The sequence below is a fragment of the Gossypium raimondii genome, chromosome 6 (assembly GCF_025698545.1).
Source record: "Gossypium raimondii isolate GPD5lz chromosome 6, ASM2569854v1, whole genome shotgun sequence".
NCBI lineage: Eukaryota > Viridiplantae > Streptophyta > Magnoliopsida > Malvales > Malvaceae > Gossypium > Gossypium raimondii.
The window spans coordinates 13742623-13755749 of record NC_068570.1 but is presented as its reverse complement, the minus strand read 5'-3'; the positions used below and the strand labels follow the sequence as shown (position 1 = coordinate 13755749).

General features: G+C 32.7%; 3 protein-coding genes across 3 annotated transcripts; 2 read left to right on the top strand and 1 right to left on the bottom strand.

The window, feature by feature from the left end:
* Window positions 1-3690: 3690 nt before the first annotated feature.
* LOC105773304 (uncharacterized) lies at window positions 3691-6457 on the top strand. The gene is made up of 6 exons (XM_012595070.2): window positions 3691-4071; window positions 4176-4283; window positions 5337-5498; window positions 5600-5771; window positions 5857-5930; window positions 6007-6457. The coding sequence occupies exons 1-6, from the start codon at window positions 3769-3771 to the stop codon at window positions 6085-6087; spliced, it is 900 nt and encodes a 299-aa protein (XP_012450524.1). The 5' UTR covers window positions 3691-3768; the 3' UTR covers window positions 6088-6457.
* A 2060-nt stretch (window positions 6458-8517) lies between these two features.
* LOC105773305 (uncharacterized) lies at window positions 8518-9685 on the top strand. The gene is made up of 3 exons (XM_012595071.2): window positions 8518-8861; window positions 9039-9160; window positions 9234-9685. The coding sequence occupies exons 1-3, from the start codon at window positions 8738-8740 to the stop codon at window positions 9552-9554; spliced, it is 567 nt and encodes a 188-aa protein (XP_012450525.1). The 5' UTR covers window positions 8518-8737; the 3' UTR covers window positions 9555-9685.
* A 103-nt stretch (window positions 9686-9788) lies between these two features.
* LOC105773306 (sm-like protein LSM1B) lies at window positions 9789-12206 on the bottom strand. Its single transcript, XM_012595073.2, has 5 exons — window positions 11920-12206; window positions 11196-11264; window positions 10956-11071; window positions 10783-10845; window positions 9789-10406 (listed from the first exon to the last, which is right to left on the bottom strand). The coding sequence occupies exons 1-5, from the start codon at window positions 11978-11980 to the stop codon at window positions 10329-10331; spliced, it is 387 nt and encodes a 128-aa protein (XP_012450527.1). The 5' UTR covers window positions 11981-12206; the 3' UTR covers window positions 9789-10328.
* Window positions 12207-13127: the final 921 nt, after the last annotated feature.

Sequence of the window (13127 nt, the reverse complement as noted above, 5' to 3'; positions counted from 1 at the left end):
TCTTTGTTCTTGCCTCGATCTAAGTCTGGGTTCCTCTTTCCTTAATCTATATTATAACAAATTAAACTTATTTAATCACATAACCTCTCAATTTAGTCCACAACACACATTTGGGTATATTTACACTTTAGCCTCTAGACTTTCACATTTATCGCAATTTAGTCTTTGTTACAAACAATCACAATTCATTCAATTTAATACAAATTCATGCTAGCCGAATATTACCCATTCTCATGTCAGCCCATATTTTTCATCTATTTTAAAATTCAACCACTAAATTTTCATATTTCACAATTTAATCCAAAATTGACATTTTTACCAAAATTCACTTTACAAAACTTGTACATCTAACAACAATAATTTATTTTCCATCATCAACTAAAAAAAATGCTCATGCATTTAATAATGAAAACATTCAAATACTTTAACAGTTTTGAAATCGAAGACACGGGCTAGCTATTACTAGTTGTAACGATCACAAAAACATAAAAATCAACAAAAATCGAGTCAAAATGGACTTACAATTGAAACATGCATGAACCGAATGCTCAAAGCTCCTAAACTCATCTTTTTCTTTTGATATTTGGCTATAGAGAAAGATGATAGAATAAAAATGGTTTTTTTTAATTAAACATTATTTAACATTTTACTAATTTGCCATTAAAATAAATTCATATTTACACAAATGCCAAACCAAATATCATCCACTAACTCACAATTGGGCTAATTATCACATAAGGACCTTTAATTTAATATTCTATAGCTATTTGACACCTTTAGCTTATAGAACACAACTTTTATTCTTTATGCGATTTAGTCCTTTTTACTGAATTAAGCATTTAAACGATAAAATTTCTTTACGAAAATTTCACACCATCATATATTCATGCTGTAAATAATAAAATAATAGTAAAATAATCATTTCAACTTCGGATTTATGGTCTTAAAATCACTGTTCTGATTTGACCTAAAAACGGGCTTTTACATAGTATATCAAGATACTCTGAGAAGTCGACTGTATGCACCGCATCGGGATCTATAAGTGACATATGTGCCTCAGGATCATTGCATATCATAATGTGTCGAATCAGGTTCCCTACTGAAGACATGTTAACATTTCTATCGTTATTCGCACCTTCATCGTCGATATCATTCGGGACCTCATCCAGATCGGGATCACTATAATCTACGACCTCATGATCACAAGGATCACTATTATCATATTCATCATCACCATCCACATCAGTCTCAAACACCACTAGATGTATTTGTAAACGGGGGCCCAGGTTAAGGTTCTCAGACGCAAGTGCACCATTAAGATCAATGTCGATCTCGTGTATGGTCGATCGACTATCAATGTATGCTATCGGAATCATCGTACACGGATCTTGAACTCCATGTTCTTCAACTAATGGAGTGGAATCTTCAATTGGCTCTACATCAGCTAACTTAGCAAATAACTGAATCAGTGTATTTTGGTGTCTCCGATTTACACAATAAAGAACGACCATTGTCTCCACGTTATCATCGTCTACAAGTTCCATATTAGTGAATTTGATGAGATTTATCAAAACTGGAAACTTGTAAAATAGTTTCGAGATCCTTTTCCCACAACATCTAACAATTTTTACACTAATCCTTTCCTTCATATCATCAACCGAGACATTTCTATTAAATCTCATTGCTATTTATTGGCAACATTCAAATATACATCTAACTGCTATTGTCAACGCATACGAAAAATTAATTATCCATTTTCAATACTAAATCTGTTAAAAAAGCATTAAAAATTCTCAATATAATCTAAAAAAATACTATAAAAAAATTAAATCATATCTACTACCATTGTGAACTTTTTTACAAAAAAAAAATTTCAGAATTTTTTTTATTTTTGCTATTCTTGAATCTTCTAAATTTTTTTGCAAAAAACACTGGCTAAATACTGGTATGGCCATTGGTGTCGCCTTTAAGACGAGCTTCACTGGTGTCGCCTTTGGCGTGCCTTCAACCAGTGCCTCCTCTGGCGTGCCCTTAATCAGTGTCGCCTGTCAAGAAGGCACTACCAAACCATACCATTTGGCCGACCTAAACCCGTATTTAACCTGTATAAATAACTCATTTTGGTGCCGCCAATCAACAAGCCTCCACCAATATAAAATTATTATTATTGTTTAACGATTGTTGACAGGTGTTGGAAAAGAGGGGTGGTGCCGCCTTTCCACCACCCTAAATATACCATTCCCGTATTTAATGGTGGTGGGATACTATTTAGATATTTATTATTTATTTTATATTATATGGGTAAAAAACCCCACAAATCAAAATCATCACTCTCCGCTCACCTTCTCCTCTCCTTTTTCTTTCAAGACTGCGTCTTTAACTTTGTAGAGAAGCTTATTACAATGGAGGTTGGAAGCATACAATTTTCTCTCTTCTCTATGTTTCCTTCACGGTTTGGAGAAAAAGAAATGAAATCAACTATTTCATTCATCTCTCCACTAAAGGCCTTGTTAAACTGCACATTAAGGGCTTTGCTTAAACTTGCATCTAGTCTCCTTAATCTTTGCTACTTCTACAATATAATTTTTATGTTTAAGTTACTAGGTTTTCAAATAACTTATTAATTCCCTTAATATGTCACTTAATAGTTTTCCTTTTCATTTTCGTTCTTGCTTTGGAAACCATTCGATCTAACATTCTGGAATAACTTGATTTAAGAAATTCGACTTCGAAATTGAATTTACTGTCACCAGTAAAAATCAGGTCGTTACAATGATAGTTTACCCTATTTTTTTAAAGAGTTTTACATGTCTCATTGTAGATACAAACAAAAGTGTTTATGGGCTGCACTTGGGTTTATATTTTTCAACTCGACATGGCATGATCCATTGTATTGTTTTTAAATAATAAAAATATAAAAAAATTATATTAATATTAATCTTAATATTTTTAATAAATAAATTTAAATAAGTAAAATAGGTCTTTTGGGCTACCTTATCTCGAGCTAGGATTTTTTTTTGAAACTGAAGCTCGACTTGACCTAACCTATTAACAACTTTAGATGCGAATCATAAGTATAGATAACAAAAATATATACGTTTAATAAATTAGAATTAGAATAATTTCGTACGATGCATAATGAATTGAAAATCATAATATATTCAAACCTAAATCATAATAAATTTAAATAAAACTCACATATGATAAAATTTAAACTCTGAATAATCTAAAGAGAATTCACGCATAATATTTACACGTGATAATACTTAAATCTAAATACTTGACACTACTTATGCCTCATTGGTGGAAGTTCATGTATTTGATAATTACATTATTAAATAATTTAATAGATGAAAGAAAAGTTATTATAATATCTATTTTTAAGGTTAACGATCATTCATATGTAAATAAATTTTAAATATAAAAATATTAGTTAAAATTTTAATAAATTTTAGTTGTTAATTGTGGGTTAAATGCAAAATGGGATAGAAAAGGATTATTATGAAAATTATGAACACGTGCGTTGATATAATATATTAAATATTATATCAACTTTATTTGTAATTTGATCCGAAATCTTGAAAAATAGGAGCATTCCTTTGTCTTGGTTTATTTTGGTGGACAGGGTCCATGACACGTTGGGAACTTTTAATTCATCCACGTGCTACTAAAAGTTCCTCTTCAGTCTTCAACCCCAACTTAATTAATAATACTAAGAAAAATCAATCTCGGAGCCGCAACTTAAAGGCGACGAACGACGGAGCGTAAATGTATCGAACGGTGGTGAATCGCATCCTTCTAACCAAAAACACCGGCGGAGGCCGCCGCTGCCTCCTCCGATTCCCTGATCTTAGAACTGCCGTTTCCTCTTCTCGTTTCTCCACTACAACGGAACCTCAAACGTTCCCTAATCGTCCCCTTAATCCAGCTGATTCTTCCACGTCATCTTCATCGACGAGTTTCCAAACATCATCTGCGGCTGGCGATATTCCGCGTCAGGAGAGAAAGAATCCGCGAGCTGAGTACCAGGGGGAGCAAGCTCGGGTTCTTCAAGCCTCACTACGACACGTCGTCCGTACACTATGTTCTTACTATTTTGAAACTATATTCTTATTTTTATGATTTCCTCAAGAGTTAAAAATTGATTTTTTTTTTTTGGTTCATTTTAAATACAGTTAAGATTGGGATGGAGTGAAGAAGCGATGATAGCAGGAGCAAAGGAAGTTGGGATTTCTCCTTCCATTGTTGGATCTTTCCCCCGAAAAGAAGCTGCCCTTGTCGAGGTACTTTTGGGGTTAAACAAAGTTTCGATCTTTATAACCTCTGGTTTTACTCCTTTATTCATTTACTTTTTCAAATTTATTCTTTGATTGCGATGGTTATCGGTTCTGATTCGGAAATTTTAGTTAGGGAATTGCAGTTTAAGGACAATCTAATTGTATTTCTTATGATATAAAGCTACTTTCCTCATCATTATCTTATTGCATGCTGTCATGTTTCTTTTTTTTTTTCTCCCGTTTAAGGGCCATGGTTTGATCAAATCCAATCTAAAAAACATTTCGGAGGCTGTTTTTCTAGCAAGGGTTTATATCTTTGTTTTATGTTACTAGAACTCTGGTGTGAGCGATGAATAGGGAATGTATCTGGTACGGGTATGGTTAGATTTTTCTATGTTTGTCTTTGTATTAGGAGGATCCTTAGAGGTTATGTCGGCATTTCCATGTGTCTGACATGAGTATTGGACACTAGCCCTTCAAGAAAAATGAAGGGCTTGAGCAACATAGTTTTTGTTGCTTCTTTGTAGCATTCTTGATTTGGTTCTATTACTTTGTTTATTGCTCAAGGTTGGTCTATAACACTAGGTTTAGTAGGAAGGAAGAAAAATAGAGGGAAGGGAAAAGGTGAAGAAAGGAATTCTTTTCCGTTCCATTGCAATTGGCATGATTTATGGGTAATAGAGGGAAAGAAAGAGACTATGGGTAAAGCTGTAAACAAATTTGTTGATTAAGTTGAATTAGTGTTTTCTTTCCACATGTGGAAGTATTTGGTTTGGAGAGAAAGGAATACTTCAAATCCACTCATTTTGCTGCCCTCTACGGAACCAAGAAAGTGGTGGAAAGGAATTAAATTTTCCTTCCACCTCTTCCCTCCTTTAGACATAGTGCAAGAAACCGGTGGATGCTGGTTTCCTATTATTCTACGCATTTGATATTTGTATCTATAAATATCTTACTGTCTGATGCATACTCAGCTTTGCTAATTTCAGCTCGTGCAATGTGTTCTCTTTCTTTGTCCAACAATGACTTGAAGTAAACATTTTTTTCCCTTCTCTGCAGTTTTTCATGGATGACTGCTTACAAAGGCTTATTGATAGAATTGACTCTGGCGAGGAATTACAAGACTTGATTCCTAGCCAGTGTATCTACAAGCTTGTAAGGTTTCGCCTTGAAATGCAAGCACCTTACATATCAAAATGGCCTCAAGCTCTCAGCATCCAAGTATTGATTCTTATACCTTTTTCTTTTTTCTTGTTAATAGACTAGTTTATTTAGTTGAAGCCATCATCTTTTAATACGAATGTTTCCTCAATTCTTTGTAGGCACATCCATTGAATGTTTCAACAAGTTTTAAGCAGCGGGCAATGCTTGTCGATGAAATCTGGCATGCGGCTGGTGATGAAGCCTCTGATTTAGATTGGTACGTGAAGCGCACTGTCCTTGGAGGGATATACTCAACAACAGAGATTTACATGCTGACAGACAGTTCCCCAGGTTCATCTTTGTTCTATCAGTGACCTTGTTGTGGAGATGCAATGTTTTAGATAGCATTTCGTTTACTAGTCATTTTTGTTCACAGAGTTTCGTGATACATGGCTGTTCTTGGATAATCGCGTGAAAGATGCATTTGATTTGAAGAAGACAATTCAGGAGGTATTCTCTCCCTCCATTCCTTTTCCTCTATTTTTTTGAGGGGGATTGGACTCAATAAAGTGAGAGATGATTGCAGGCAACGTATTTGGCAGAAGCTGTAGGTGCTGGAATGGGGAGCTCTTTGCAAGGCTTTGTTGGCAAGGTGATTCAGAGATAAAAGGTTAAGTGAAGAGAGTATGTATGATCAGCTTCAGACTCAAAAACATTTTCTCTTTGAGGAGCTATGGAAACTTTTAGTAGGTCAGACTTAGTGTTGATAACACGGCACAAAGCCATTGAGGTTTAGGTTCTGCAGTAAGAAGTTTTCAGAGCAGGTGCCCTGATTCATTTCCTTGGCAGTTTGATTGAGTTAAAATAGTAAAGTTGCTTCATAAATTATATGATAATATTTTGGCTTAATAATATAAATATCTTCGGGTTGGTTGTAGGCTTATAAAAGCCTATTCAACTTGGTTGTAAAACTTATTTTATACTCTAAAATAAGGGATAAAGCAAATCGAGTCTCAACTTTAGAACTTTTCTGTTAACTTTTTCTATTTTGTTCAGATTAGTTCATGAATTTGAATTCTGTTAAACAATTTAAATTTTTCTTTCATTTGTTTTTTAAAGTTATATAAAATTTTAATAAGGATCTAAATATATGTAATTAGAAATTTATGAAAATTATAAATTTATAAAGACTACAAATTATAAAAAGATTATAAATAATTGAAAATATAAAAACAATTTATAATTTTCTTAAACTATAAAAATAAAATAAAAATAAAAATAAAATCTATAAAATTTATAAATTCAATGTTGATTTGATATCTGTGTATCAAATTTCTTTAAAAACACTGTAGTGTTGAATTCTAAAGGTATAATTTATAAATTATAAAAAAATATTTTAATAATTTTGATAAATTTATAATTTGTTAATAATTTTATAATTTGATAAATTTTTATAATTATATACATCAATTTTTTATTTAAAAAATTATATATTTAAAAATATTTAAGTGATAATGTAATGCAATCTTAAAGTGACATATCATCACTACAGAAAAATGATTAAACTAGACAGAATTCAAGTTTGAATACTCTAGAGGGTTTTTTTATGGAGAGAGAAAGCGTTGCAAATAAGTGAACGGAATGTACTTAAAAGAAGGCAGAGAAGAAGACTGGAGCAGATCTAGTAACATTGAGTGCAATGATAGGTGGTGATTGATAAGGTAAAGAAAGAGAAATGTGGTTGATGATAAAGTTAAACAAATAAAATAAGTTAGAGAGATCTTTGGAAGTTCGAATTTTAAAGTGTTAAAAGTTCTTTAACTAGTTGTGAAAGGTTATTTTTTATAATGTCTCAAAAAATTGAGAGTTACAAAGTTGGTAATTAATAGGAATAATAGAATAATTTTCACTTACAATGACATTAATGGTTAAGATGAGATGATGAAGAGTTTTTGTTGGTGATGGTAATGGTGAATAGCGAAGAAGAATTCACTATATTTCTTAAAGGAGAGAAAAAATACTCCGCGCTAGAAAATGTTAAGAATAAACTCTTAACTACCTCCTTATTGGTTCTACTAAGCCAAGTTCTCCGAAATATTTTAATAGTGAAGATAGCCTAAGAACTTTATTGTATTCTGGGGTTGCTTCCACTTCTAATTCGATAAATTAGCACTATGTGAAACATCTTTTGCGGAATATATCTTGAAATGCAAGACGACGATTATTTTTAGATGAGAGTTGTTTTTGAATAAATAGTTATTTTGACTTGTTTCAAAAGTGAGTTATTCTTAACATAGTTGTTCTTAATGTAGAAGTTGTTCCTTAATAATGGCTCTTCCGGAAAAACACAATTGTTCTAAATATAAGTTGTTCTAAATAATGGTTGTGCTAAACAAAACTATTCTTGAAAAATGTCATTATTCTAAACATGAGTTATTTCAAACTTTAGTTGTTTTCAACAGGAGTTGTTCTAAAATAACTAAACTAGACGACAGTTGCTCTAACAGAAACCGTTTCTAGACATAGCTATTCTTGAACAATAGTTGCTTTGAACAACAACGATTCTAAATAAGAATTGTTGCTTTGGAAGAGATATGCATGGTAGCACAATTTCCTGAAATATAATATTCTTTTATATTAAAACTTAAAATTTGAAACTAATAATAATAACACATGTAATATATTCAATTTGAAATAAAAATTAGTTTAAATTCTAAAAAAGAAATTTAAATAGATAAATACATCAAATTAAGAACATTAAATTCACTCCAAATATTTAGCATAGTATTGTCATTTTTTAAGTTGATATTGAATTGACTCGTGATATCAACTCAATTAACAGATGTTATCAATATATATACAAACAATGCGAGTGAAAAAATGTGTAATAATATTAAAATGTATAAACATATCAAAATAAAGTTTTAATTGAAGTGATAAAAAATTATAAAATAGGAAGAAATGAGTTCAAATCTTATTATATACTAAATTTTTATTAAATTTATTAAAATATAGAAAGACAAAAGTAGCATTACAATAACATAATGTATTTTGATACATAGAAAAATATTTCTGTAATTGACATATAAATATTTAGTTTCAAGTAATTTTTAGAAAGAATCCTACTTTTAGGTGTTTGGTGGGGCTTGACTTTGCTAAATTCCTGAATTTAATTTGATGATGCAATGTAAACATAAGGAGTGACGTTATAACCATAGGGAGCAGCTAAATTCACCCCCAAGAAAAAGACAGGTTTCTTACTGGTGTCTGAAACCCTAAAGCAGCAGAGTCCCAGTATCTAAGATTAAGGGCAAAGCATGGCTTCTGCATCAGAGATTGCAGCCAAGTTGAATCTGGTGCCCAACCCTGAAGGTGGTCTCTATACCGAAACTTTCAGAGATATCTCCATCTTCCTCTCCAAATCTCAACTTCCTCCTCACTGTAATAACCAAATGCCTTCTCTCTCTCTCTCTCTTTTCTTCCCTCCTTTAATTCTGATGTTACATATTCTGTACTCCATGTTTTTATTTATTTACGTGATAAAACAAACTGTGGATGTCAAACTCCAACATATTTTGTCTGAACAACAAAATTTTACCAGTTAATTGTGTACCGCAGACAAAGTTGATCGTCCTGTTAGCACATGTATTTACTTCATGCTACAATCCGGGAATGTGTCTCGCCTTCATCGAATACCATGTGCAGAGACCTGGCATTTTTATTTAGGAGAACCTCTTACGGTAATAATGGCTTAAACATCGCAGATGAACTTGATTGGATTCTAGATTGAGTAACTAAGCGTATTTGATACAGATTGTAGAGCTGGATGAGAAAGATGGGAAGCTGAAACTAACATGTCTCGGACCTGACCTGGGAGATAATCAGCAGTTGCAATATACGGTACCTCCATATGTTTGGTTTGGTGCATTTCCAACCAAGGATTTTCATATTTCCAGTGACGGCAGAGCGGCCAAAGCTGAACCAAGGGATGCTGAGTGTCACTATTCCCTCGTTGGATGCACCTGCGCACCTGCCTTTCAATTTCAAGACTTTGAGCTCGGAAAACATTCCGAGCTTGTTTCCACATTTCCGAATTATGAGCCTATCATTTCTTTTCTCACCAATACTGATTGACTTGCCATCTGATTTCTCCTGTTCTCAGCTCATTGGTGCCAACAAGTTTTCATGTTTTTGATCCCTAGATTGCTACTTCTGTAATTTACAGTTTTTCCACAGCTGAAAAAAGCATTAAGCTTTGTATCAAATGCTGTTTTCCTTGCACCAAGATATTGTTCGATAAATTCATGCCGTGAAAAATTTGCTAATGATCTATTATCGAGCAGCAAAACTAAGAAGGCAAGTTAAGAGTAAGAGAAATTGAAGAAACTTCTGCATCAAATGATCATCAAACATAGCTAAAAGGGGTACATATAAAATGAACGTGAAACTGCCATTAGAAAACGTGGCACAAAGCAACAAACCATGGAAACTTTGAGCAACTTCCAAACAAATGAACTGTAGAAGCCTAGGAAGGAAGTAAAGAGAAACTAAACCAAAGGGAGCAAAGAAAGTTTTGGGTATAAACATCCAATGTTCAAAATCCTTTAACTGATTGGAGAACCTTATGTAGCTAGCTAATGCACTTAAGAGTTATTGCCTGTTCTATGGAGGTATCCGGAAATCATCTTCATTGCTACTTAAGAACGTAAAAGAATAAACTTCCTATCCTCAACCTCTTAGCTGAGACGCTCTTCCGAAGTGGTTAAGTTTCCTCCTTATTCCAGCTTCCTCCAACAACAGAAATGAAGTATGAACTTTCATGCCTATCCCCACCCTCGTTTAAAACTTGGGTCAGAGTTGCACTAATATTTGCGATGGCATGAAACACTAACAAAATGACAGGATCTATTAATCAAAATCAAGGAACTCCATTCTTTTCCTCATGGATCCCTTCAGGTCTGTTGCTTCCCGTTCTGCTTTCTGAGCCTGGAAAAGGGTAGAGAGATAAATTTATTCATGTAGTTCAAAGAACATCAACAGGAGGAATTTATATTTTATATATTTACTAAACCTAGATACATGATCTATTTTGTTGACGTCTGACAAAGCCTCATGTTGTGTTTTATTTGACAAATTACAAAAAATAATTACACTTCAATAGTTCTGCATGTGATTTTTTATGTAATTTTAGCAGCCAAAATCAGACGAAAAATGAGGAATATGTGGCAGGAAAGAAACATAAGAAACCAAACCCCTTGTAAGTGGAATAATCAACCTAGCGTTCCATAAGATGGGTTCTCTCAAATAGATATGGCAAACAGGAAAAATATGCAACAAATGAGAATTCAAACAAGTCACTTACCCTTTTAATCTCGGCTTCCGATACAGGATTCATACGTGAGGGAAGCTCCTCCTTTTCCAAGTCCTGTGTAGCAAATAGCAATTTATAATGAAAAAGAATAACATTGTAGGACAACAATTCCACATGACAACCAAAGAAAAAAGGGTTAAAGAAGATGGCATAAAACGGCATACCAGCTCTCCTATTAAGACAACATTCTCCCCACGGATTACATATAGACCTAAGGGGATGTCACAGTACAAATCTCCAACGATAACTCGCTCACAAGCTCCTTCTAGAATAACATTAGCTGTAAATATAGAAGGGTAGACATCACTGATTATAATCGGAAGAAAAAGGAAGAAAGAAAATGTAAAGGAAACAAAGAAAGCAGATAAGAACTTATCAAAAGGAATAAGATCAGGACAAGCTACCAAATTGATCGAAAGAACGCAATAATCCCAAAAGCTTTCGGCCATCTCTGAGCAGGACAAGGAGTTTCTCTATAAAAATAGATAGATCTCTTGAGGCATGTTTTACAACCATTAAAGATCTCAAGCACAGATAAGTTACTAAACAATTCTTGCAATGTAAAACCAAAACATTCAAGGGCATGATGGGAATAGGTGCATAGTTTATGCTGTCAAAATCTCACTGTGAAACACCTTGTGCAAGAGAATTATCATGTCTCAATCACAAAAATTTGATTAGGAACAAATGCCAAATTGCAACCTAGAATTTTCAGAAGTCAACCAAGTACCCAAGATGGCAATTTTCATTTTAGGAAATTCCAAAAGACCAAAAGTTCAAAGTTCGTGACTTTAAACACAAAGGGAGTCTTTCTCAAAAAGCAAATGTGAAGTATACAAAGCCTTTTTACTTGAACAAATTCCTTAAAGAAACTCAAGTTAAAAAAAAAAAAAAATTCCAAGGACATGAAAGAACAGAACTTCACAAATGGAAATAACCCATTACAGTAAAGTACACAAAACAGGGAATAAACTGAATCAAACAGTGTTATCAAACAAACCCAAAGCTCACTTCGAAAAAAAGGGAAAAAATAAATAAATACATACAGCACATAATTTAAAAAAATCAAATAATTCAACAGCATTGGCTTATTAGTACATATAAAGCAGAGAAAAAGAGAGAGATTACTATCAAGATAGGTGGCAAGAGAAGTGGAGAGAAAGATATCATCAGGGCCAGCCCAAGACATGGAAATCAGTCTTCTCTAATACTTCAATCCCAAATTCCCAAACAAATAGCATTGGCCAGAAGAGATTACCTCGAAATCTGTAAAACAAAACCCTAGGTTTTTTTTTTTTATACAGAAAGCTTTTTATTAAGAGGACAAAAGAATAAAAAGAGGAAAGCCTTTGTTTTGTTTTCGTGGATCTATCATTCTTTCCTTTATATATTTGTATTTCATAATTTAGCAGAGACAGAGTAAAAACAAAGTGAAAAAGTAGTGTTGTACAATCACAAAAAGTTAAAACTCAACACCCTTTGACCTTGGGAAAGCTAAACAATTTGTTACTTTAATTATTGGCTCTGAACCGTTGGTTTAGCATATCATGTCATGGCCTGCCAATTTATATTCTATTGCATATATTTTAATTTTATTCAGGTAAAATTGATATCCAATAACTTTTTGGATAAATTACACTTAATGTCACTAAATTATTAGTAAATTCATATTTTGGTCATTGAATTTTAAAAAGTTATAAATTTATCATTAAACTATTCAAAATTTTATTTCAAGTCATTGGGTTATTAAAATTGCTTTTAGTTTTCTCTGTTCGCATTGATTGCACTAATTGAAAGCTTTCATTTCTCTTCTCTTCTACAGTTTAATTTTTTTAAAATAACTTTAAAATGTCATGAATCTGCAAACCAAAATTTAAACAACTTTCTTCTTCGATTTTCGGCACCGACCATTAGATCGATTTGGATCCAATGTACATTCTTCTACTAGTCAATATGTATTGATGCACCGTACGGATTGTTGAATAGGAACTTGGAGCTCACTAACCAGACTTTCTAAAAAACACCCTTAATAGCTCAATGACTTAAATAAAAACTTTCAAATAGTTCAGTAACTTAAATGAAAATTTTCGAATAGTTCAATTACCAGTTTGTAACTTTTTGGAGTTGAGTGACCAAAACGTACACTTACTAGTAGTTTAGTGACCTTGAGTGTAGTTGATAACTCTAACATATAGAGTTATCTTTAGCACTTTTAAACTAGTAATTCATGTAAATTTTGAGTGTTTGATAACAAATTTTGGAGTTTTTGTTATAATTTTGTCTTATTAGTTGATACTAAGATGAATTTGCTAATTTGATCATTTTATACACTAAAA